Here is a 23,000-nt window from a genome sequence, read left to right as displayed (position 1 = left end):
TTGAACATCGCACCCACATTGCACATTGTCATACGAACTGAAACAAACCAAACAGAATTAATATTGCATTTTATTCAAGTCTTAGCCAGATAGATAATATCCATATCAAACTAGCTGCAACACTAATTACATTGTCTAATGAATAATTATCAGCAGATAGACAACTCCAAGATCAATTGCACAAAAATTAAAAAATTGCAGCCATCAGATTGTCATGCTTCTTCATATCGACAAGTTTGGCTAGCTGTTTGTTCATCTTCTTCCACTCCTTCAACTTAGCTGCCTTAACCCCTTCCGCATTCCCCACCGTACCAGCAATGGGGGTGGAAGATCCCAATTGCTCTACCGTCGATGGTAAATCGAGCCCCATGGATGCACCCTCCATTTCAATCTTCTTGATGTACTCATCAAGCCACTCAAAATGCCCGTATTTGGCCAGATTCTAAAATAGGAGAGCTTAACCCTAATTCCCAAATTGGATGAAAAACCAAGAATTGAAGACAACAAAAAGAATTGGGGGAGGGAAAACTCAAATCTCACCTTCCCCTCCTCTGTCTTGCTCTCTCATTTCACAAACTCGCGCACGAGGTTGCCATTGTTGCCAGTCGATGTGACCAACCGCTTCAGGGGCATCGTACCTGGGCAATCAGGGCACCTTCCCATCGACACTGGACTATATCGCGGCCATGGGTAGTAGGAAGCTGATGCGAAGCTCGACATCTACCGCCTTCCAAGCTTCGTCGTCGGAGAAGAAGAGGGACGGGAGGATGCAACGGCGGGAACGGTTGCGGGCATGGCTCCAGCGCGGGGGTGAGATGGCTCTATCTTGTACCAGCTGGGAGTTGTGGGTCCCACGCCGTGACATGGATAAGTTGCGGGTCCCGCGCTGTGAGGTAGACAAGAGGTGGGTCCCACGCTCAGAGGAGCTCTCGTGGGTCCAATGCTGATGTGTATAAGTTGCGGGTCCTGCCAGACACATATAATTCCCACTATTAACCTAACTCATACGGTTAAGCCCTACCGTCGCACACGAGTGGTTTCTGCCACCAAAATCATCGCGTGAGAGCTATTCTATCCAAGGACATCGCTTCCTTGACAATTCGCCTTAATGACATCGCACGTGGGCTATTTACCCGAACAAACGCTAGGATTGCCTGGATAACAGCCTTGAGCAAAGCCTCATTGCCCACTTTTGACAGATCTTACTAATTAAAATAAGATATATTAATCTCATCTTATATTTTAACCACAAGTTTAGATCTTACTAACTAAAATAAATAAAATGGTGTGGCTTAAAACTAGGTGTTTCCGTTAGTTTGGACATTTTTAACAGTAATGAGCTTACCGGAGCTCGTCCTCCATTTGTCTGTGCTCCCGATGCAGTAATGATCTTATTTGCTGCCGCTGCCGGCGAGAATTTTTCTATGCCGTTTATCTCTGCAGAATCGAATTTGGTTAACTCGAGCAATCCTCCACTCGGAACAAGCTAGAATGGCAATCTAGCGATCTATCTCCATCAATCCAAGAAAGATGAATCCCAGGACGTTTACCATTCCATGGAAAACACCAGCTTACCAAGAGTAGTTTGTCCTCGCATGTGCGGACGACAAGGTCTTGGCGGACGATTCCCTTCCTGCAGGCGTGGGATCTCAGTGGCCTACTTGCCATAGTAGAACTACGTGTCGTAGCAAGGGCCGCCCGTTGGCAAGGTTCGGAGCTTTCCAGGCGGTGGCAACAATGACGACTCCATCCACGGACGCAACCGCGGAGGAAATGCCCACCGGCGGCGTCCTCCTCATCCTACTCCTCATCATCGCCGGTGCCGTCGCCGTCTTTGTTCGGCTGAGGCAACGGCGTGGGGACAGGAGCGGCAGCGCGCCCAGCCCGCCGTCTCTCCCGCTGCTCGGCCACCTCCACCTTCTCAAGAAGCCGCTGCACCGCTCGCTGGCCGCGCTCGCCGGGGCCCCGGACGCGAACGCGGCGCCGCTCCTGTCTCTCAGGCTGGGCATGCGCCGGGCGCTGCTCGTGTCATCTCACGCCGCCGCCGAGGAGTGCTTCACGGTGCACGACGCCGTGCTGGCAGGGAGGCCGCAGGTGCTCGCCGGGAAGCACCTCGGGTACGGGCGCACCAGCGTCGTGTGGGTCTCTTACGGGGACCACTGGCGGGGCCTGCGCCGGTTCTTCGCCGCCGAGCTCTTCTCGTCTTCCCGCCTCGGCGCGCTCGCCGCCGAACGCCGCTCCGAGGTCGCGTTCCTCGTCGAGAACCTGCTCCATGACGCCGTAGCCGCCAGCAGTGGGATCATCACCCTCCGTCCGAAGCTCTTCGAGCTGGTGCTCAACGTGATGCTGCGCGCGATCACCGGGCGCCGGCACGCCGGCGACGTGCACAGATTCCAGGAGATCGTCGAGGAGTCGTTCGCCGTGAGCGGCGTGCCCAGCGTCGGGGACTTCTTTCCGGCGCTGCGGTGGGTCGACCGCGTCCGCGGCGTCGAGGCGGCGCTGGCGAATCTGCAGTCGAGGCGTGACGCGTTCGTCACTGGCCTCATCGACGACCACCGGCGAACGCGCGACGCTGCTAGCCGGGACGTTGAGAAGAAGGCTGTGATCGACGTGCTCATGGAACATCAACAAACCGATCCAGAGTACTACACTGACACCGTCGTCAAGGGCATCGTCTTGGTGAGTACCCTCTTATGCAAACTGCGTTCGTGACACCATATGATTTGGCCCGTGACAACATGGTTGCAATGTCCACGTTGACATTCAGGTACTGCTCACCGCCGGTACCGACACATCGGCCCTGACCACCGAGTGGGCGATGGCGCAGCTGCTGACGCACCCGGGGGCGATGAAGAAGGCGAGGGCCGAGATAGACGCCGTTGTCGGCACCGGCCGGCTAGTGAAGGAGTCGGACATCACCAACCTCCCATACTTGCAATGCGTCGTCAAGGAGACCCTTCGGCTCTGCCCCGTCGGCCCGATCATCCCGGCGCACGAGGCAATGGAGGACTGCACGGTGGGCGGCTTCCACGTCCGGCGCGGCACCATGGTCCTCGTGAACGCGTGGGCGATCCACCGGGATGCCAGTGTCTGGGATGCGCCACAGGAATTCAGACCAGAGCGGTTCTTGAGCAGAGACGCGGTCACCACTCCCATGCTGCCGTTCGGGCTTGGCCGGAGGCGATGTCCCGGCGAGGGCCTGGCGATGCGCCTTGTCCCCCTGACGCTGGCAGCACTATTGCAATGCTTCGAGTGGGATATTGCTGAAGGCTGTACCGTCGACATGGCCGAAGGTGCTGGGCTGACGATGCCAATGGCGACGCCATTGGCGGCTGTCTGCCGGCCCCGAGAGTTCGTCAAGAGTGTGCTCTCTGCTTCCACCTGATGGACTCAGCACAAATTTCTGAAGAAAAAGGGGAAAAATGGGTTAAAATTGTTTAGCAGTGGATTCATGCTAGTGGTTGTCAGAAAAATACTTGCAGAATGATTCCATTAGATGATTTACTGAACATTATAAAATCACAAGGGAATGCACTTTTAAAGGGCGTCAAAAAATTTATTGCTGTCTGTATTTCACTGTATAGTCTACATTTATTCGTGCGTTGCAAATTATGTACCGATTAAAGTTTAGCCGATTAAAGCTCGCATAGCAAACAAGTTCAACTGCATGGAGGGTGCCTTCCCTTTCATCTACCTGGACCTTTTTATATCTGACAGAAAACTTTCCCTCGAACAATGGTTGTTCATGGCGCGCCGCTTAGCTTCTAAACTAGAATCTTGGTTGGGAAGACTGCTGTCCTCGGGTGGACGGCTTGTCTTATCCAATTCCTGTTTGGATAATCTGCCTATGTTTGCCATGGGCCTCTTCTTGCTTCAAGACGGTATTCACACGAGATTTGACTCGATCAGATCAAAATTCTTCTAGGAAGGAGCTGGCCCCAAGCGCAAGTATCATATGGTTAATTGGCCGACGGTGTGCAGGCCTAAACCTATGGTCCATTGACGTGTATAAGTAGATTGCCTGCCCCTTTCCATTAGTTCGGACTTTTGGTTCAAGTGGCTAGTGCATTACCTTAACATGGTATCAGAGCCCCAGATCTCGAGTTCAAATCCTGGCTTTCACAATTTATTCTAAAATCCCCAATTTATTCTAAATTCTCCGCACCCTCTTGCCGTGTGGTCCCGGCGCTGCCTCTTTGCCTCTCTACACGTGTTGACTTGTCTTCTCGTCTTCCCGTCACACGTGAGAGGGGGTGTTGACGTGTATAAGTAGATTGCCTTTTCCTTTCCATCTGTTCGGACTTTTGGTTCAAGTAGCTAGTGCATGAACCTTAACAGGCATGTCAGCAGGATGGCCTGAATATCCGTTTTCGACGCTCAGATGGACCAAGAGGACATGATCACTTCAAAGATATGTGGGGTACGAAGGTGCCGTTAAAAGTCAAGATCTTCTCCTGGCAGTTGGCCTTGGAAAAACTACCAACCTGCAGCCAAATCGCCACCAGATATGGCCCTTCCAACGGTGCTTGCTCCCTGTGTGGGGCTACAGAGGACGCTGCACACGTTTTCTTTAGTTGCTCGCTAGCCAAGTTTGTTTGGAGCGCTCTCAGACAGGTCTTAGGCTGTAATTGGCGCTCTGCTAGCTTTGCGCAATTCCATGCTATCCTGAGTAGCTTTTCGGGCCTTTCCCGTAGGTTACTTTGGGTGTTCTTCCTAGCGCAATCTTGGGCCTTATGGCTGATACGCAATAAGCTTACCACCGAGAGGAAGATTATCAATCACCCCGCTGACGTTTTAACTGTGATCCTTTTGCAGCTTTGGAGCACCAAGTTCAAAGGAGGAGACAAGGAGGGTCTCATGTGGATGGCGAACGAGCTAAGGGGGCTCTACGCATCTATGAGGCCAAGAAACTGAAGGCAAAAGTGGAGGATTGAGCTCCTCGCTCCACGCTGCGTCCGATGCCAGCTTCAGTGCTCCCCATAACCGTCATGCCTTGCTACCTAGGATAGGCTATCTCTAGTTGTTCCTCGCTCTTTGGCTAAGCTGTATGCCACATCATGTTGTTAGTCCGCTTGTGATCTTTGGTTTGTATAACTTGCTAAACGTTAAGGCTTTATTAATTTAAAGTCGGGCACCTGGTGCCTTTTATCTAAAAAGGAAAGTTTAGCTGAAGATCACGCAGACAAGCAGTTCTGCATACTGGAAAGTCAAGCAAAATCTGGCAACGATCAAATTTTCCAGCACATGTAGGCCTTGTTCAGTTTGGTGAGATTTGAGGTGGATTGAAGGGGTATCAAATCCCTTGCAAATCAAAATTTTCTCCAATCCGCTCCAATACTCTTCAAGCCTTAGAGCATCTTCAGTCGCGTCCCCCAAACAACGTCCGACGAAAGCGCCGGATTGGTCGTTTGAGGATGTCCAGACCAAATTTGTATCTGGAGACGGTCCCTTTCCTAGCCACGTCCCCCAAACGCGACCTCCAAACAAAAAGTAAGTGTAAAGGCCGTGCCCGGCGTTCCTGGTAGAGCCTCTATACACAGGGGATGAGCTAGGGACGCCGGACAATATTTGAGACACGTCCGGACCGAAGCGGCCTTTGGGGCACGCGAATGGGACATTTTTTTTGGCCGACGTCCCCCAAATCCTTTTTAGGGACGCTTTGGAGGACGCGACTGGAGATGCTCTTATGGAGCAGGATTTTGCGGCACTACTCATATTCATGGCGGCCGCCTCTCACTCTTCCTCGGCGTCCCCTTCCCCGGCCTCCTCTCCCGTCGCCGCCGCCCTGGGCGTCGCCGGGCAAAGCCTGTGTGGCGTGGCGGCGGCTTTCCTCTATCGCAGATCAGGGGGGGGGGGGGGAGGGCACGGCGGCGGACGGCCTTTCCTTCCACGCGACGGTGCTGCGGGGTAGCGGCGACCTAGGAGAGGCTTCTGCGGCTGGCGGCGAAGGCATGTGGTGGCGCTGGCCCCTTGGGTCCAGCAGCTCTCCTTCTTCTCTGTCGATGGCGTGGAGTCTTCCCCGGGCTACCTCTGCATCGCTGAGGACGGCTGAGATCCTTACCGGTGGTGTCCATCTCCTGCGCCGGAGATGGTCGACCTGAGGTTGGGTCGTCGGATCGTGAGATCCGTTACCTGGCGGGTAGGATCCAGGGTGGAGGCCTCGGTCTGTGGTTCGGCGGCGTGTCGCGCTTGGCTTCCCCGGTGGCGGCTAGGTGATGCTTGGGGATGCGGCTGGCGGCGAGGGTGACCCTGATGGCCATGGATCCGGCGTCTACGGTGGCTTGGTCGTGCCTGGTGGTGGCCGGTGGGTCCTCTGCGCCTCTCCTTCCCGGTGGCTCATGGTGGTGGCCTTCTTCGGGTTTGGGGCCGCGACGGACGATTCGTCGCCGGGTCTGTGGTTGGTGGCGGCCTCCTCTTCCGTCGATGAGGTCGACCGGCGGGCGGCGGCGATGGGGCCTGCCGTTCTGCCTAATAAAGGTGGCTGTCCTAGGGTTCCTCTCGCGCCAAGTGAAGATTTGTCGGATGCTTCTACCCACCGGACTGGCTGGATTGTCGTGTTCCGGAAGGCCCTGCCGACGAAATTCATTGAGCGATCAATACCTGAAGATTGCTAGATTGGGTATTTTCAGTCGTGCGCACCGTTTTTTATCTGACTGTTTGGTTTAGAGGGAGCGTTTCGAAGCTCTGCTGGCTGTTAATATCATGGAGCTTGTTTTCTTTCCGTGGCGCAGGCGGAGAAGGTCATGATAGCCGAGATCGGTGGAAGAGCAATGGTGGTCGGATTTTGGTGGTGAGGTGGAATTGGCTTGGAGCTTCGTGACTTCAAACAGCGACTTGTAAGCGGGGGCGACTGCACAGGAGAAGTTAGAGTTTTATCTTTGAGGGTGAAAATCCAAGGGTTGGCCTCAATTGGTTGTGTCTGGCAATGTTCTTGTTGAAGACATTGTTTTGAGAGGGAGGACTTTCTTCAGGGTGAAAACCTAAGATCTGTGATCAGGCGACGACAACGTTTGTGCATTGTTTCCTTCTTGGAGGCGTCACTTATGGATAAGCTGTCTGGTGTTTTCTTGGTCGTGTGGGTGTCGTTGTTTTAAGTTTTTGATCTCTGTAGCGGGATTTTTTTTTTTGTAATTCTTCTCTCCTTTTTTGGTTTTTGGTTGCGCATCATTTATGCCATTAGGGCATGATGTTGTTGCATAGGTTGTGTGTAATTGGTATCCCCGCGATATTAATATATACTCCTTATCGAAAAAAGGGAGCAGGATTTTGCAAAACCGTGTAAGTTTTCATTGCTCAGTGAGATCATCAAAGGCTTTGAGTTTCCTACAACAGCAGCATAGGACAAACAATTCTGCAGCGTGCGCACAAGGAAAGTCAATAGTCAAATTTTTTTCCAACAAAGGTAAGCTAGTAACAACACGTTACAAGTTGAGAAATGTTCCATTGCTCGGTGAGATCATCAAAGACTTTCTCAACAACAGCAGCGAAGGACAAGCAGCTCCACATAATACACTGAAAGTGACAAGCAACGCAGCAGATTACAATGAAAGTCAAAGTCAATTTTTCCAACGGAGGTAAGTTTTTTACAAACACCGTGCAAATTGACAAATGTTCCATTGCTCGGTGAGATCATAAAAAACTTTGAGTTCCCAATAACAACAGCGAAGGACAAGCAGTTCAGAAAGAATTAACTATCCTGTAGGTGCCCAAGATTTGGTGCAAAAAGGAAAATACCCTTGCAGCAGGAGCATGCGCTTGAAACAACACTAGCAACAAGGTATGTACAAATTATGATGAAACTAACTTACTCATATATGCAGAGAGCTAAAAAACAATGGGCAAAGGGTGGAGATAGAAACACTTCCTTTTTCCACCATGGCATTGTCAAACGCGTGAGAAGGAATTCTATAGTTTCCATCAAAGCATTTTGCAATTCAGGCCAGATCAGATCAGCAATACTATCGCAAATATTTTAGATCCATTTTGCCTCTCCAAGTGCTAACAATGGCAGGCCATTTATTGGAACTCAACCTCTTCAAGACAATCAAGACTACACCTACTCAATTCAGCAAAGAATAGAAATGCACGACCCCCCTGTTGTTTCATTGTTGCAAGTTCAAGTCAATGCGAACAATGAAATTGCAAGCAAGCAAGACACCCCTATAGCCAATGTTCTTCCACCTCAGGGATAAACAATCACGACGGTCCTTCACATTGCAGGAAACAAAAATTTCTCGGATGCCTAGTGGAACCTTAGGAAAACAGTAGCTAAGACATAAATCACAAGCAACTGGCATTGGTCTATTTCTTCAGGTTCAGATCGATCATACCAAATATGATGTGACGATACAAGCTAAGTTAGAGCAGGTGCCCACACCACTTCAGACTGAAGCAACAACTCTTTTTCTGGCAGCAAAAATGGCACAAACGCTACAGCTATAGCAAGTAACCTTTCTGACAGACAATCTGGCTCTTGCCACAGCTTCAGCTAACAAATCTGCTGTTTTGCTGTGATTGCTTATCCTCGCATGATCGATCTTGCACCTCCGATGATAACAAGTAGCACTCTATTTCTGCCCAGAAGGTGCCATTGGAAATAACAGATCTCCTTGCATCCTACCTTCAAACAAATGCTCCACTACATGCTGCAATTTATCATGTGAAATGAGACCTCAATGGAGTATCACATGATTGTGCACATCAAGGTCTCAAAACAAATAGTAACTTTAAACGCAATTGTTCAGCTCCTAGAAATAGCCTATGTCCTATCTATATTGCTCTTCAATCTGCAGACTTCAGAGGCTATGTAATACACAATGTATTCTGCACTTGAGCTGAATAAATTTGGCGCCCCTGGTACATCCCTTTGTTCAGAAAAATAAAAAAAATTCATGCACTCTGCTTGTTTATGATTTGGCCTCGTGATCTTGCATCAACTTTCATAATACTATGGTTTGTTACTTGCAAAAGAAGGAAAGGAGGTTTAACCTCCTTTTCTGAAAAAAAAAATCCAAAAGAATTGGCATGCCATGATAAAGAAAAGCAAGCTAAAAAAACATTGGCATTCCATTGCAGGATGCACCACTTGGTTCAGCATTCTGCTGCAAAACCGCGTCAAATCTTAAAATGACCTTCCGGCACTAGCGCCACCGTCAAATCAACAAATAATAAAGCAACTAAGAAATTTTTTTTTTGGTCTTGGTGAGGTGGTCGAGGTTGATGGAGGGAGGCGAAGCGGATTAGGCCATCGCCGCAGCAGATAGACTCTGACTCGACACCATGTTGAGCTCATGCATCGACGATGAAACCGTCGAAAAGCTCGAGCTGTTTGAGATCTTCTTTGGGTCATGATTGTTAATTTGATCGTTCTAGGCCTTCGTGCACGGTCTTCGATAACAACATCTCCTCAGAGGCTGAGGCACCCCACAGCTCTGCAAGACTGGACCGACATTTTCTTCTGCATAACCTCCCCAGACCTCAGTCTTCCCTACGCTTTACAGCCAAACGCCTGCAGAATCCAGTGTCATATACTTAACAACTATTTAAACCATCCTTGTTATGACCATCTGCTTCAGGTCACACAGGCAATTTCTCCCCTTCTCCCTGTGCTCTCTCACCGGCAATGGTGAGAAGATGCCATGGCCTGGAATGGAATGGAATATATTACGTCTGAACAAAGTACCCTGCAATTGCACTAGAGGATGTAAAGGTTGCAACTTTTTCTGCTTCCTGATCAAAGACTCTGAGTGCCTTTAGAGGCTTTAGCCACAAAGTCAAGAAAGAGAGTGAGAGCACTGCATTTGCATTTGCATTTCAATGTGCGTTTGCATTGCATCGCGGTGCCCTACCTGTTGTTGTTGTGTGTGTGAGCGACTGATTGGAGTTTGCTGTTCAAAGTCAAGTCTAAAAAGAGGTCACCGTCCGTCCCTAACAACCAGCCCCAACAACCTCCCAGTGCTCCTGCGACAGTGTGTGGTCCTTGTTGTACTCCTTAACAAGGCGCCAAAAGCTGCGCGGATTTGCTGGATTCATGCCGCTTGCTTGATCGGTTTCGTCATGCATGCATCAGGCCCTCTTTCCTCTCTATTCTTTGCATATTTTTTCTTAGGTTCTGAAGAAAGATGTAGGCACTGGTTAAAAAATGAAGCACCAATCTGCAAGGAGCCATACAAAGCTTCAATCTACAAGAATATTAGCCAATGGTATAGATGGAGAGTGTAACTTTGTGTTCCACCATTTCTTTAGAGAAAATTAGCTCCCTGCGAAATGAAATAGAAAATTAGCTCGGAACCACCGCGAGCATTTACAAATGGAAGAATACGATTGCATGTGAGAATTACAAGTGGACCATCACCGAGAGATGCATGTTGGAGTATACATCACATGAAAATGTAACCATTCTTTGTGATTTGAACTTGGCCATTGGTCTCATCTTGATCCTCCCAAGGAGAAAACAAAGCCCTATGAGCCCTAAGAATAGAACTATTCTTGCTAGAGGAAAGAGAGTGCAAGACAACCAATGGAAGCTGGGTCGTAGTAGCATGGGGTTGAAGCATCTAATGGAATGGAGCACAAAAAAGATAACAAAAGAGGTAAAGCTAATTACACCTTAAAAGATAGCAAAACAATACTTGTATAGAGCACATCATCTGAGGGTGAAGCACATGGGGACCATACATACCACCATGTTAATGAATCATGCCACCCAACATGCTGCAAACCGAAGCTCAATGCAAGAAAGCAACCACTGATGGTGCATTATAGTAGTAGTACTAACAATGTGGCAACAAAGCTAATACAATCACTTTAGCATGCAAAAGTGGAGGAAGAATTGAGTGCACAGGAACACAACACCTCGATCCATGGCATTCATAGAAGTTTTTGGATTACATCAGCTTCCTTAGAATACAACAACCACCATCTCATACTAAATAAGGGAGATGGTGTCAAGGACAAAGGGGGGGAAACAGCTAGACCCATGATATGGAACACTAAAAAAAAGAGCAACAACCACTCTGGACCTCCCAGCTTCCCCTAAAAGTTAGTTTGACTGGAGACTGTCACAACCAAAGCACACTGAACTGCTAATTAGACGATGAAATCACTCGATTGCCCGCGAAGAAATCCTTCTTCCTTGCTAGGCCTCTCATAATTAGTATTGCTACCAAGAAAAGAGCAGCACTACCACCATGCATGATCCTTATCATGTGGTTGGATGGAGGAGAACACCCCTGGTGCTTCTTCCATAGGCACTCTCAAATAACAGAAAACAGAAAGTAAGAAACAAGACTACCTACTACACCATATCTCCGAATGAGAGCAGAAAGGATTCTTCACACAAGGCCTCTCCTCAGGGATACGGAAGACCATGTGGTTGCTTAGCCTTCCCTATTTACAGGGGACATTTGGAATTCCAAAGATCCAAATCCTCCTTTAGCCCATTCTTTCTAACCCTACATCCATCAAAATGAGTCAGTATCCCTGCAAGGAGCAGTATGAACAGACCGTAAATCACTTGCAATCTCGCTGCAGGGCTCCGCTCCACGCAACGTTACCATCAGCCTTCTCTAAAGCAGCAACCTTAGCACCATGGCATGGGAGAAGACCGGCCTTGCTCTTCCCACTATGCGGAAGCTCGACCGTCTCGCTGATGGACCCAGACTTGATATCAGTGGGTGGGATGAAGCAGTCCATGGAGAGACCGGGAACATTGAACGCGACCTCCTCGATGCTCCATGCCTCCTCCATGCGAGTTTTGGTGTGGCTCATGGCGACCTCTCCGAAACGGAAAAGGGTCACGGCCGAGCGCCCGGAATGTGCAATCATTATGCCCTCCACTGGCCGGTAGTCCTCGATGAATGAGTTGATGGTAGTCTCCCAGTAAACTGCATCCCCTCCAGTCGTGGACTGAATACGGGTGAGGTGAGAATCCTCGAGGTGGACAAGAAGCCCGGTCTTCTGGCTAAAGTAGCCGAAGAGAACATGCCGGATGATCTCTGCAAGCCCCTCGCTGCGTGCTCTTAGCGTCTCAGGATCGGCACACAGCTTCAGAATGAAGCAATCGTCCCCATTCACCTTCCTCTCGCCAATACAGCGTGCACCAGCAAACATGCTGGCTGTGGTCAAAGGATCCAGACCCTAGAGAGAAAATAAACAAATAATCTTCAAGCTCTGGTTTCATGCGGCGTGTGCAAAAATTGAGAAAAGACGGTCAAACTAGTGCCGGAGTTGTACCTGAAGTGCACGGCGGAGAGGGCGGACAGGTCCCTTGGCAGAATGTGCACCGAGCCATGGGGTGTGGCGCCAGACGAGCTTGCCGTTGCATCCGGCGTGCACCTTGCTCCCGCCGACAGCCAGCTCAATGTACCACATCTCCGGAGCCATCTGCCAGAGCACGAACCGGCCAGGCTCAGCGCAGCGTGCCGCCATGCGGTTCTTCACGACACGACCGGCAGTCTCACACTCGGTGGCCACCATGCGCACCTTCCCCATGGCATACGCGTTTCGGACCGACGAGAGGAGCTTCTGCCCGCCGGAGGCAGCCAGATACTGCTGCAGAATGTACTGCGCCGACGAAGTCTCCTGCATAAACCAGACCCTCACTGTCATATAGCTACTACAAAGAGAACCATTTTTTACAGCAAGCAGCTCAATTTACCACGCAGCTTTGAGGTTAATTTATGTTTCTTCTTTACAGCTAATATACAGGGGTATAGCATACAGGGAAAGCTATTTTATTTTCCCCTTTTAGTGTGGGTGGCAATGTGTTCAGATGCCAATTTTGTAGCAAATGCATGAACCCTTGCTCGGCACATCACATCAACAATCCGCTTTTTTACGGGGTTTCTCGTAACGAACCAACAAGTTTCTGAAACACGTTTCGGGGAAAACGCCAAAGAACAGTTCTGCAACTCAAGAATTTAGATAAGAACAAAAAAAAGGCTAATTCGAGCTTAACAGAAGTTGGTTTGAGCAACCAAGAACTCAAATCTCGTAATGGCCAGAAAGATTTGTTGTACTCGTAGATTTCACCCAAGCACTGAACTGAACCCAATCTATAGCGAGATGAAGCGAGCAAAGAATGAGCGCTTACAATGGGGGTGTCCTTGATGCTGAGGTGCGGGAGCGGCTCGGCGGCGCAGACATGCACGGGCGCGAGGGCCGCGCCCATGACCCCGAGCAGCATCCTGAGGTCGCTCCGCCTGGCCGCGCCGCCGGAAGGCGCCGCCGGGCCGGCCGACGGCGCGCGCGCGAGCTGGCCGCGCACCCACCGGCCCCAGCCGTCCCGGTCCCTGCGCGGGCGGCCGGCGCCGTCGCCGCCGCCGGCCTCCTCCGGATCCGGGCCCTCCATGAGCGGCGCGAGCGCCTCCCCGCCGCCGCCGCCGCCCGCGTACCGCAGCGCGGCCTTGGCGGCGGCCGCCTCCTCCGCCCTCCGCCGCGCCCGCGCCGGCGACAGCCCGCGCGCCACCTCGTCCCGCAGCGCCGAGAAGAAGCCCTGCTTCCTGTCCATGGCGGGCTGGCTGGCGGGCGGGGGCCTTGTTGTGAATACCCGGAAGACCGAGGGCTCCCGGGACAGTTGTGTGGAGCTGTGTTTGCGAGGAAGAGAGTGGGCGATGGAGTGGGGTGCGAATATATGGCGAGGCGAGGAGGTCGGCGGAAAAAGGTGGAGAGCAGAATGGAGGCGCGGCGCCGAGTGTGTGAGCCCCTGAGCGACTGAGACTGGACTGCTGGCGGTTATCACTGGCCGGCTGAGTGCGGTTACCTCCTGGGTTAGGTTACCACCCTCCTGCTTTTTGCCTAGGTTATCTATCTTTTGGTGGAATGTCAAAAAAAACTTAATATAGGGATAATGGTTTCTTGACTAGACAGTCGACTCACATAAGACTAACATGTCCGGTTTATAGGGTCTACATGCATTTAAATCTACGACAAAGGGATACACACAAAACATATAAACCGGGACAAAGAGAGTGTGTGAAATACTGCCCTCTCTAACGCCACCTCCTAAACCTAGCCGCATCTACCTTTGCCTTCCCCATAGATTGGTTCCCCCCCTCCTCCAACCGATCATGTTGGCGTCACGAGGGGTGAGAACCCCAATCTATGTGTGGGGTTTTAATAAAATTAGTGTTTTTATGTTTTTGTCGTTGCCTTCTTTTTGGCATCCACCTCAATGGAGATGGCATTGTCCACAATAACTGATCTTCGTTTCATCGTTCGACAACAAGATCTCCATCTCAACCTTAATGGTGGTGACGAAAGATTATAATTTTCTAGGTATGGTGTTTCGCTAGACTGAGTTTGGATCGTTTCTCATGATTGATGCGAGGATGATTGTCCTCACATTATTTGTGTCGGCTACTAAGTCCTCAATAATAGTGTTTCATACTCTCGTCTCCCTAGTGACACTGATCAGGCATTGTTCGGTTGCTTTTCCCTGTTATTCTAGTGTTGGTACTCTTAGCGATGTGGATTGACTACTTTAATGATTGCACGCAAGCATGTAGCCTTGCATTGCAACTAAAATTAAAATTATGTGAGAACCTTCATTTGTATTTCCAGGTTTGTGGTTAGGTATTTGCGTTCGGCGGCCTTCAGAAAAGTACTAGGTTATGCCATGAAAAAAATAAAGAGTTTGAAGATCTCGAAGATTTGCTCTTTCCTTTTACACTTTATTTTGCAATCGTTGGAGACAACTCGTGTATCTCTATCATATGCCATTTGTTACTATAAATAAATAAATATATATATAAATATATGTGGTATTCATTGTCAAAAAACATGAATGTGAAATACAGGTATGCACCAGATGAGTTTTTTTAACGCAAATATATGTTAGAGAGGTTCATGTGGAACATCAAGGTTTATATTTTTGTTTCCTTCAATATTTGATACTGGGGTAATAAATTGTATCATATTATCTTAATTTTGATGTTCAGAGTGTTACCTCTCATGGTGAAAATCTAATGTCTAGCCTTAAATGGTTGTGCCTGGCAATGACCTTGTTGGAGGTATTGTTTTGAGAGTGGGGACTATCTTTAGGGTGAAAACCTAAGACCTTTGGTCGGGCGACGACAATGCTGGTGCACTGTTCCCTTTTTGGAGGCGTCGTTTTTGGAGAGTCTGTATTTCAGGTGTTGCCACGGTGGTGGTTGTATTGCTGTTGCTAGGTCTAAAATGCTGTAGCGGGACTTTTATTTCTTAGTTTTCTTTACTTTTTTGGTTGTGTGCATCCGTACTGCCACTAGGGTGGGGCGTTGTTGCAGAGGCTAGGTGTAATTGGTATCTTTTGATATTTATATATTTCCTTTATCTAAAAAAACTAAAATATGCTGTATGAAATGAAAATACAGAAAGGAAAATAAACTACTCCATGTCTCCAGTACACTGGAAAAAGGAGGTTAGCACATCCACTGGCTCTGCCGGCTCTGACAAGTCTGGCCCCACGTGAGCCATGGAACGGCGTCACGGCGCGAAGCTTCGCAGGCTTGGGAAAACGGACAAAAAGCTTCTCCTGCCGTTACGGTATGCTGCTGCTAACGTGGCACGCATCAGAGGCAGACACTCCCCGGATCTTTAGCTCCCGTGTACTAGACTAGTTGCCACTCCTAATCTTACTTGCTTAGATTACATTCAAAGCGTGCTTTAACTAGCTTTATTAAGGTTAAGGTGCCAGTAGCACTAATTGGCTTTGCTCCTCTCTAATCACTCACTTAAAGTTCAGATCGTGATCTTGCTCTTTCGCGAAATTCAGGGTACGGTTCTCGCCGCCGACACGGCCCGATCTCCGGTGGCCAAGAAACTGAAAACGCAGCTTCCTGCGTCTAGATGACAGTACAAAAATAAGATGGTAAAGTCAAATTAACCTACTCCTAATCTCAACAACTAATTAAGAACTCCTAGATGGCAGTAGTAACTAGTGTACTTTAATCATGCAATTGATCAACCAAAGATGTGTGCCGTATAATTGGATTTGTTTGAGCCAGTGTGCCGTAGAATAGTTAAGTGCACGATGGCATCTGTGAGTGTGACCGTGCTTCTTAGAACTTCGCTCCCGACCGTTTGGAGGGAGCCACATTATATTTTTATCAGCCTGGAAATTTGTGCAAATTGCACAACTAAGTTTCGTCAAAACAGCAGCGGTTTATGCGCTGACATGTAGGCCTGGTGTGCGTGCGGTGGGATCCAACCGACCGCACGCTGCGCCAGTTGGAATTTTTAGCTAATTTTTGTTAGTATAATACTAGAAAGTATTTTATTGATTTTGCGGAATACGCGGTGACACGCGTGATATAGTTAATCATGTATGATTGATTTGATTATATAATGGGATTGTCTAATACTTAGCCGTGAGGACAATCTCCATCGAGGAGGTCGGCGTGTGCGATGTGTGTTGATTAGCATGTTTGGATGGTGATGTCAACTAATCACCCCTCATTAAGAGCATGATGACCTACCTAGCTAGCTTGGAATCTCCATTAAAACTGAGTACATGTTTTTGGGTATAAGTATAGTGTGACGGCTTAGCTGATTTGCAGCATGTGTTTACTAAAACTAAGGTGTGTAGACCTCAATCACTGAAGCACCAGTGTGGATTTAATATCTAATAGCACTTGAGATCCGTTGTTCGATTAATTAATTCTGTAGAGTTGACCCTCAAATAAGAATCAATCATAAGAACTACAATGTATTTTCATGTGCTTTTCCTCGGGATGTAACAGATTATAGTGTTTACTTTGCAACCATGTTCTATTAATTACATAGAAAGGAGCCTGTTAGAACCATTACGAAATTGTGCTTATTACTAAGTAAGATAATTTGGTAGAGGTGACCCTGCGAAATAACAGAAAATCATTCATAAGAACCTGCAATGTATTTTTCATGTGAAAATTTCTCTAGCCATGATAGCTAGATTATAATTTTTTAGCTAGCAACCATGTTTGTGATATTGATTACAGAGAAAGGAGCATGATAGAGCCACACTACAAAATTATGTTAGTGGCTTTCACCTTGTAACAGGTGTGTACTAGCTAACTTTCACCTTGTTAGTGACTTTCACCATGTTTGTGATATTGATTACAGAGAAAGGAGCTTGATAGAGCCACTACAAAATTATGTTAGTGACTTTCACCTTGTAACAGGTGTGTACTAGCTAACTTTCACCTTGTTAGTCACTTCCACCATGTTTGTGATTTTTTTTTTTTTTTTGAGAATCCATGTTTGTGATATTGATTACACAGAAAGGAGCATGATAGAGTCAATACAAAATTATGTTAGTGACTAAGTAACAGGTGTGTATTAGCTAACTTTCACCTTGTAGTTCATCTTTAATTATTTGCAAACATATGTAGTTTTGCTAGCAAGCTCGCTAAGCCAATTTCTCTTGCATCTTAATCAGTTTCTCTCTCTATATATCATTGTCTTTTTGAAGTAAAGTTTTTTACATGTCAGCCACACGACCAAATTAGAGGAAAAACTGGTGTGCCAAAGGCCAAGAATATCGATTCAAAATAGAAATTTACTTGCACAAATAAAGCGATAAATGATACTCTGCACTTTCAATTATTTCACACAAATTCAACATCAATAGTGACTGAATCAACACAATCAATCGTCTGTGTGGTTGAGCACCGTACATGATCATCAAGCCTAAGCTGCTTCCTTCGCACTCACTCCATCGATGACCGCAACTGTATCAGATTTTCGTCACTGTCACACATTGACCGGCTGTAATGCTTCCAAGAGTTTCTTTTTCTAGAGGTGCTCTCAAGAGTGTTGAGAGTCCACTGTCATTTAGCCATCACGCATATGGACCAAATCATGATTAAGCTCTCAGCATGAAGACTGCATTAATTAACCCCCACACACCAACGTGCCAACGTGACCTCTAAATTATGTCACTAGTAGAAAATCTCTCATGCGTACCGGTTCCAGAGGGCCATTCGCACCGGTTTTGCAACCGGTACAAATTATTCGGCACTAAAGCCCCCCCCCCCTTTCGTACCGGTTGCTTACGAACCGGTATAAAAGGGGCCTCCACGTGGGCCACCAGGAGAGCTCAGGGCTAAGGAGCTTTGGTACCGGTTGGTAATACGAACCGGTACCAAAGGTTCCCCCCGCGGCAGGGAATTTGCCCGAATCTCTGCCGCGGCAGAGAATTGAAGTTTTAGGGTTTTTGGAGGGGTTTAGGGATATCGGTTTGTTTCATATCGCGTCGATGCACCAGAAACGCGTTTGGGTTTAGGTAGTACATGAAGATCAATATGATGCATAGCAAGTTGGTGCATATAATATAACACACATGTAATTGCATAAGATCGCAAATTAAGAAGCACTATGCATGAAGATCGATCTTCATGCATAGTAGTGGTACTCTCCGAGCCGTACTCTATATATTACATGTAGCATAGTGGTACTCTTCGAGCCAACTATATATGTAACATGTACATCTTCATTCATAGTGGAACTCTGCGAATGGTGGTATGACGTCCCGAAGGAAGAATCCCGCCAATTCCTCGCCTATTGCTATGAAGCGGTCATCGATTGAGAGCTTGTTCCGCTTTGTTGCCAACTATAAAAGAATAAGATACAAATGAGTACATGAGATATGTGTGTGTGTGTGTGTATATATATTCAAACCACAATGAAACAACTATTACTTAAACTCAGCACAACTTATGATAAGAAAACAAATTTGTGAATATTGTTTTCGTACCTCTTTATTTCTTGCATTATTCATTCTCTCGTTGACAATTCTGTGGATGTACTCGCAAACGTAGAATCCACAGAGATCAGTCCCTTGTGGTTGTTGCGGGCATTTCTTTACAAGAATATAAGTCAATCAAACAATAGTCAAGTATGATAATAAAAGGTGTGTGGACCTAGGTAGTACTACTTACTTTCGCCTTCCATCGCAGCCTCTGTGGCCATTCATGGGAGGTATCTTCCTTGATGAAAGTTGCCCATACGCTGCCCGACAAAAGAAAATGCATAAAAGAGTTATCAATTAGTTCATAGCAGGAAATTAACGAAACAAACCGATAACAATTAAAATTACCTTTTGAGCATTAAATAACAAGACAAGTATAGTTCCGGTTTTTTGCTTAGTGAGTCAAAGACTTCAACTTCTCCAGTTTGCATATTGATGACGAGAAGAATAAAGTGAAACCTACGCACGTTTAAATATGTAGTGTCATATATATAAGTCATTAGTTAAAATTTTGACATACGGTGAGCAAAATATAATGTGTTATAAGACAGTAAGACTCACTGGAAGTTGTAAGGCCAAATTATTAGGTTTTTGTCACGTTGTCGCTTCAAAAACCTTAGCAAAGTCTCCGGTGTATCCTTGTTATAGACGGGATCTTCTATGGTTTTAACATGCATTGTGTGCGGGTCAATGAACCCAATGTGCGTGATTTCATCCCTTTTGCATTCGTGTATCTTCGATCTGCATAATATAGCGCACAAAGGATTATAATCTGCAGACAATGAACGAGCTGAGCTAAAGACTTCTCAAATTAAATAAATCACTTACAGACAATAGGAACTGATGATAGATTTGTCGAGGGCCCGGAGATTGTATAACTGGAAAAGCTCGTTGAAGTCAACGTTCACACAGTATTCCTGGAAGTAGTGCTCTTCCCCAACTCGCACCATGATAGTCTCGATCCCTTTCTTTGAGGCATCAAGGTACCACGAATGCAAGTTACGCATACGTGTTGGTAGCTTCCTGAGATTCTCGACCAAATCTTTCCCTTGAACAAATTGATATGCTCGTTCAGCCAAGGCGTAATCGGTTGTGTCTTGTCGAGAACTTTGAACGGCCTTCCCGTCAAACACCTTGAGAGGCTCGACCGATTGAACGGGTTGTTGTCCGAGCTGGTAGACTTGGTGTATCCCTTTTATCTCCCTGATACCCGATTTAACGGGTTTTGTCGCCTCGATCATCTTGTCATACGACCTTTCAATAGAACGCCTATAGTCAGATGGCGGCGATGGTACAGGGTCATATAGATTCTCAACGGTACGCACAACTTTCACCGGATCTAGTGTCTTCTCGAAAGGTATCTCTGGCACTTTTGGTGCAAAAAATTTCTTCACCTCGGCCTGAACGGCCTCCGCTCTTTCCTCTGGAGTTTTTTCCCAAGGTAACTTCTCAGTAGGCGGCAGTTGTTTCTCCTTTCTAGCTTTCTTCCTAGGCGGCGTACCGTTCCGCTTAACGGACGCTGTCTTACGCGGAGGATCTCGAGATGGTGGACTCACGCTGGGGTCCCTCTCAGGTAGGTGTGGACTTTGCTGCTCACCAGGACTGCCACCAGGAGGACTCGATGGCATTTGCTGCTCATGTGTAGGAGTCGGTGGCCTTTGCAAAAGGACGACGTACTTCTTCGGCCATAGGGCGAAACCGTGCTTGACATCGGCCAGTGTCCTCTCATCTTCACCTCTAGGAATATCAAGCTCCACTTTTTCAAAACCCGAAACAACTTCATCCACCCCGACACGAACACAACCAGGTGGAATGGGCATATGATGGTGCATTGCTCCATCTTCACTTGGGTACACATAGCCGACCGCCACCTTAACAGACGCGGTCCTGATTAACATATGTAGCTCGCAATCTGTCTTCTCCGTGACATAATCCACGGGGTAGCTTCCTCCACATCCGTCAAGATGCGAGGAACCGACACTGCTTCTTCGCTGAGATGGGGCAGCATCGGCTTGTGGATCCTGTAGAAACAGCGGCTGGTCAGGTGCCCTCTGATTTCTCTCAAGAGCCTCCACCCTAGTTAACAATTCCGTTACAATGTCGGCGTCCTTCTTCTTCTTTCGCGAACGGCTTCTATAAGTGTCAGCGCTGTCCGGCCACGCTTCCTTCATGGTGAGACCTGGGCGAGCTCGTACCCGTCCAACATGTTCAGGGTTCCCCAGAGCGAGTGTCAGCTCGTCATTCTCTCGATCGGGAATGTACTCTCCCTTTCTGACCTTTTCAATTGCATCTACAAGCTTCGGTACGATATCCTCAATTTTTTCCTTCCATTTTCCCTTCGCAACGATCAGCCCTGTCTTTGGGTCCAACCCTGCCCCATGAGCGAACAACCAGAACTTGGACCGTTCGGGCCAGTCCCATGTCTGTGGAACGATTCCATGATCCATCAGTTTATTCTCAAACGCTGTCCACTTCGGAATGGCACTCTTGTAGCCACCTGACCCCAAATGATGCGGAAGTTTCTTCTTTGCAGCATTTTCGGTATTTTTCTTCGATCGGGACACAAAAGTAGACGATTTCTTATAGTCCTTAAATGCGGCCCAGTGATCTTTTATCTTCACTAGAGTATCATCGAATACTGGATCTTCATTCTTATATTTGTCCCATAAATTTTTCTTGAAGGTCTGGAATTGTATGGCCATCTTCTTCCATGTCCATTCCTTGACTTTATTCTTCTGGCCTTCCGTCATGTCTTCCGGTAGGCTGAACTTTGTCATGAGCGTGTCCCAAAGAAATTTTTTCATCGCGTCGTTGACATAACTAGCACCACTCTCCGGGTTCTTCGGCTTATGCCACTCTTGAATGCTGATCGGTACATGGTCCCTAACAATAACTCCGGATTGACTTGTAAATTTGCGGCAAAACTCCTTGGGCTCCACTGGTTCACCATTATCCTTGAATGCCGTGAGGGCTAACCTGCCCTCGCCCTTTAGCACCCGCGTCGGGCCTCGTTTTGATCTAACAGACTTGCTCGATGATCCAGAAGGCTAAAAGAAAAAATTATTCGTTAATAAGTGCAATACAAATAAATGAATGCATCTAGGGATGAACATATAGACTAATTGATACATAGATATACACCTCGCCGGAGTTTGTGATGGACACTTCGTTGTCTCGTCTAACTTGTTCAGACTCAAGTCCCTCGCCGAAATCATTCAGAAAGTCTTGGAACTCGTTGTCATCTCCATCCTCGGGTTCCGGACCACGGGCACTCTCATAGATCAATTGCTGCACCGCTTCTTCCCCCTCCTCATCTCGGACGAAGGTGCCGTCCTCCATACCTCAATGTCACTGCAAAATTAAGAAAGCAATTGTATTTCATTCATCATGTAATGATCATATAACAGATTGCTAGATGGATAACAATTGAAATGAAGAAAGCAAAAAAACCCTAACGGACCGCCACGGCCACGGACACGGTGTTCCCCCTCCTCCTCTCGCTCTTCTCTCTATGTCGCGGCGGCACCGCCACGGACTCGGCACCGCTACAGACCCTAACCCTAACACTCGGCGCTCGTCCTCTCGCTCTTCTCTCTATGTCGCGGCGGCACCGCCACAGACTCGGCACCGCTACGGACCCTAACCCTAACACTCGGCGCTCCTCCTCTCGCTCTTCTCTCTATGTAAACCGATTAATAGCGAAACCATAGAGTGTCGGAACACCTAGTGATAATGCAATGGCATCATATTGCTAATCGTTTGCGATTTGCCCATTTTCCATTCATTTAATCAATAGACGCGCACAAAATTCCCTGCATTGCTGCACATGTATCAACAATGAGCTTAGACAAATGCCTCTTAAGATTTCAGAGGAAGAACTAAACAAAATACACAAACGCCTCTCAAGATTTCAGAAGCGGAACTAAACAAAATAGGAGAGTACTTGATGCTTGAATCAGGCTATGCATCAAGCATACGCATACACAGTACAAATGTGAAATGCAATCCAAGAAAACAAAATCCATCGGTCAACGCCGCACGGCCAGAACAGCAGCTGTAGCCTACTAGCAGTCCTGGTCGCGGACCAAGTGCAGGCATGGGCAGCGGCGGACTAGGTGATAGATGATGCGCGCGCTGGGCTCTGGGCGTGCTGCTGCTGCCGGTGGCGGCGCTCGGGTAGCAGGGTAACCTGATGTCGCGAGCAGATCTTGCGGCTCGCGGGGGTCTACACGCTGCGGGGCTCGCTCGGGCTGCGGCTGCGGCTGCGGGCGCAGGAGCAGGACTGGCCACG

General features: G+C 48.0%; 2 protein-coding genes across 2 annotated transcripts; one reads left to right on the top strand and one right to left on the bottom strand.

Moving 5' to 3' along the window:
• The first annotated feature begins 1,670 nt into the window (after positions 1-1,670).
• On the top strand, positions 1,671-3,545 carry LOC127298442 (cytochrome P450 81Q32-like). Its single transcript, XM_051328287.2, has 2 exons — positions 1,671-2,679; positions 2,768-3,545. The coding sequence occupies exons 1-2, from the start codon at positions 1,738-1,740 to the stop codon at positions 3,383-3,385; spliced, it is 1,560 nt and encodes a 519-aa protein (XP_051184247.1). The 5' UTR covers positions 1,671-1,737; the 3' UTR covers positions 3,386-3,545.
• A 7,291-nt stretch (positions 3,546-10,836) lies between these two features.
• LOC127298443 (uncharacterized) lies at positions 10,837-13,707 on the bottom strand. Its single transcript, XM_051328288.2, has 3 exons — positions 13,094-13,707; positions 12,235-12,582; positions 10,837-12,138 (listed from the first exon to the last, which is right to left on the bottom strand). Exons 1-3 carry the CDS (start codon positions 13,508-13,510, stop codon positions 11,512-11,514), a joined length of 1,392 nt encoding a protein of 463 aa, XP_051184248.1. The 5' UTR covers positions 13,511-13,707; the 3' UTR covers positions 10,837-11,511.
• Between the last annotated feature and the right edge of the window lie 9,293 nt (positions 13,708-23,000).

The sequence above is a fragment of the Lolium perenne genome, chromosome 5 (genome assembly GCF_019359855.2).
Source record: "Lolium perenne isolate Kyuss_39 chromosome 5, Kyuss_2.0, whole genome shotgun sequence".
Taxonomy (NCBI): Eukaryota; Viridiplantae; Streptophyta; class Magnoliopsida; order Poales; family Poaceae; genus Lolium; species Lolium perenne.
This window is presented reverse-complemented; position numbering and strand designations above follow the sequence as displayed.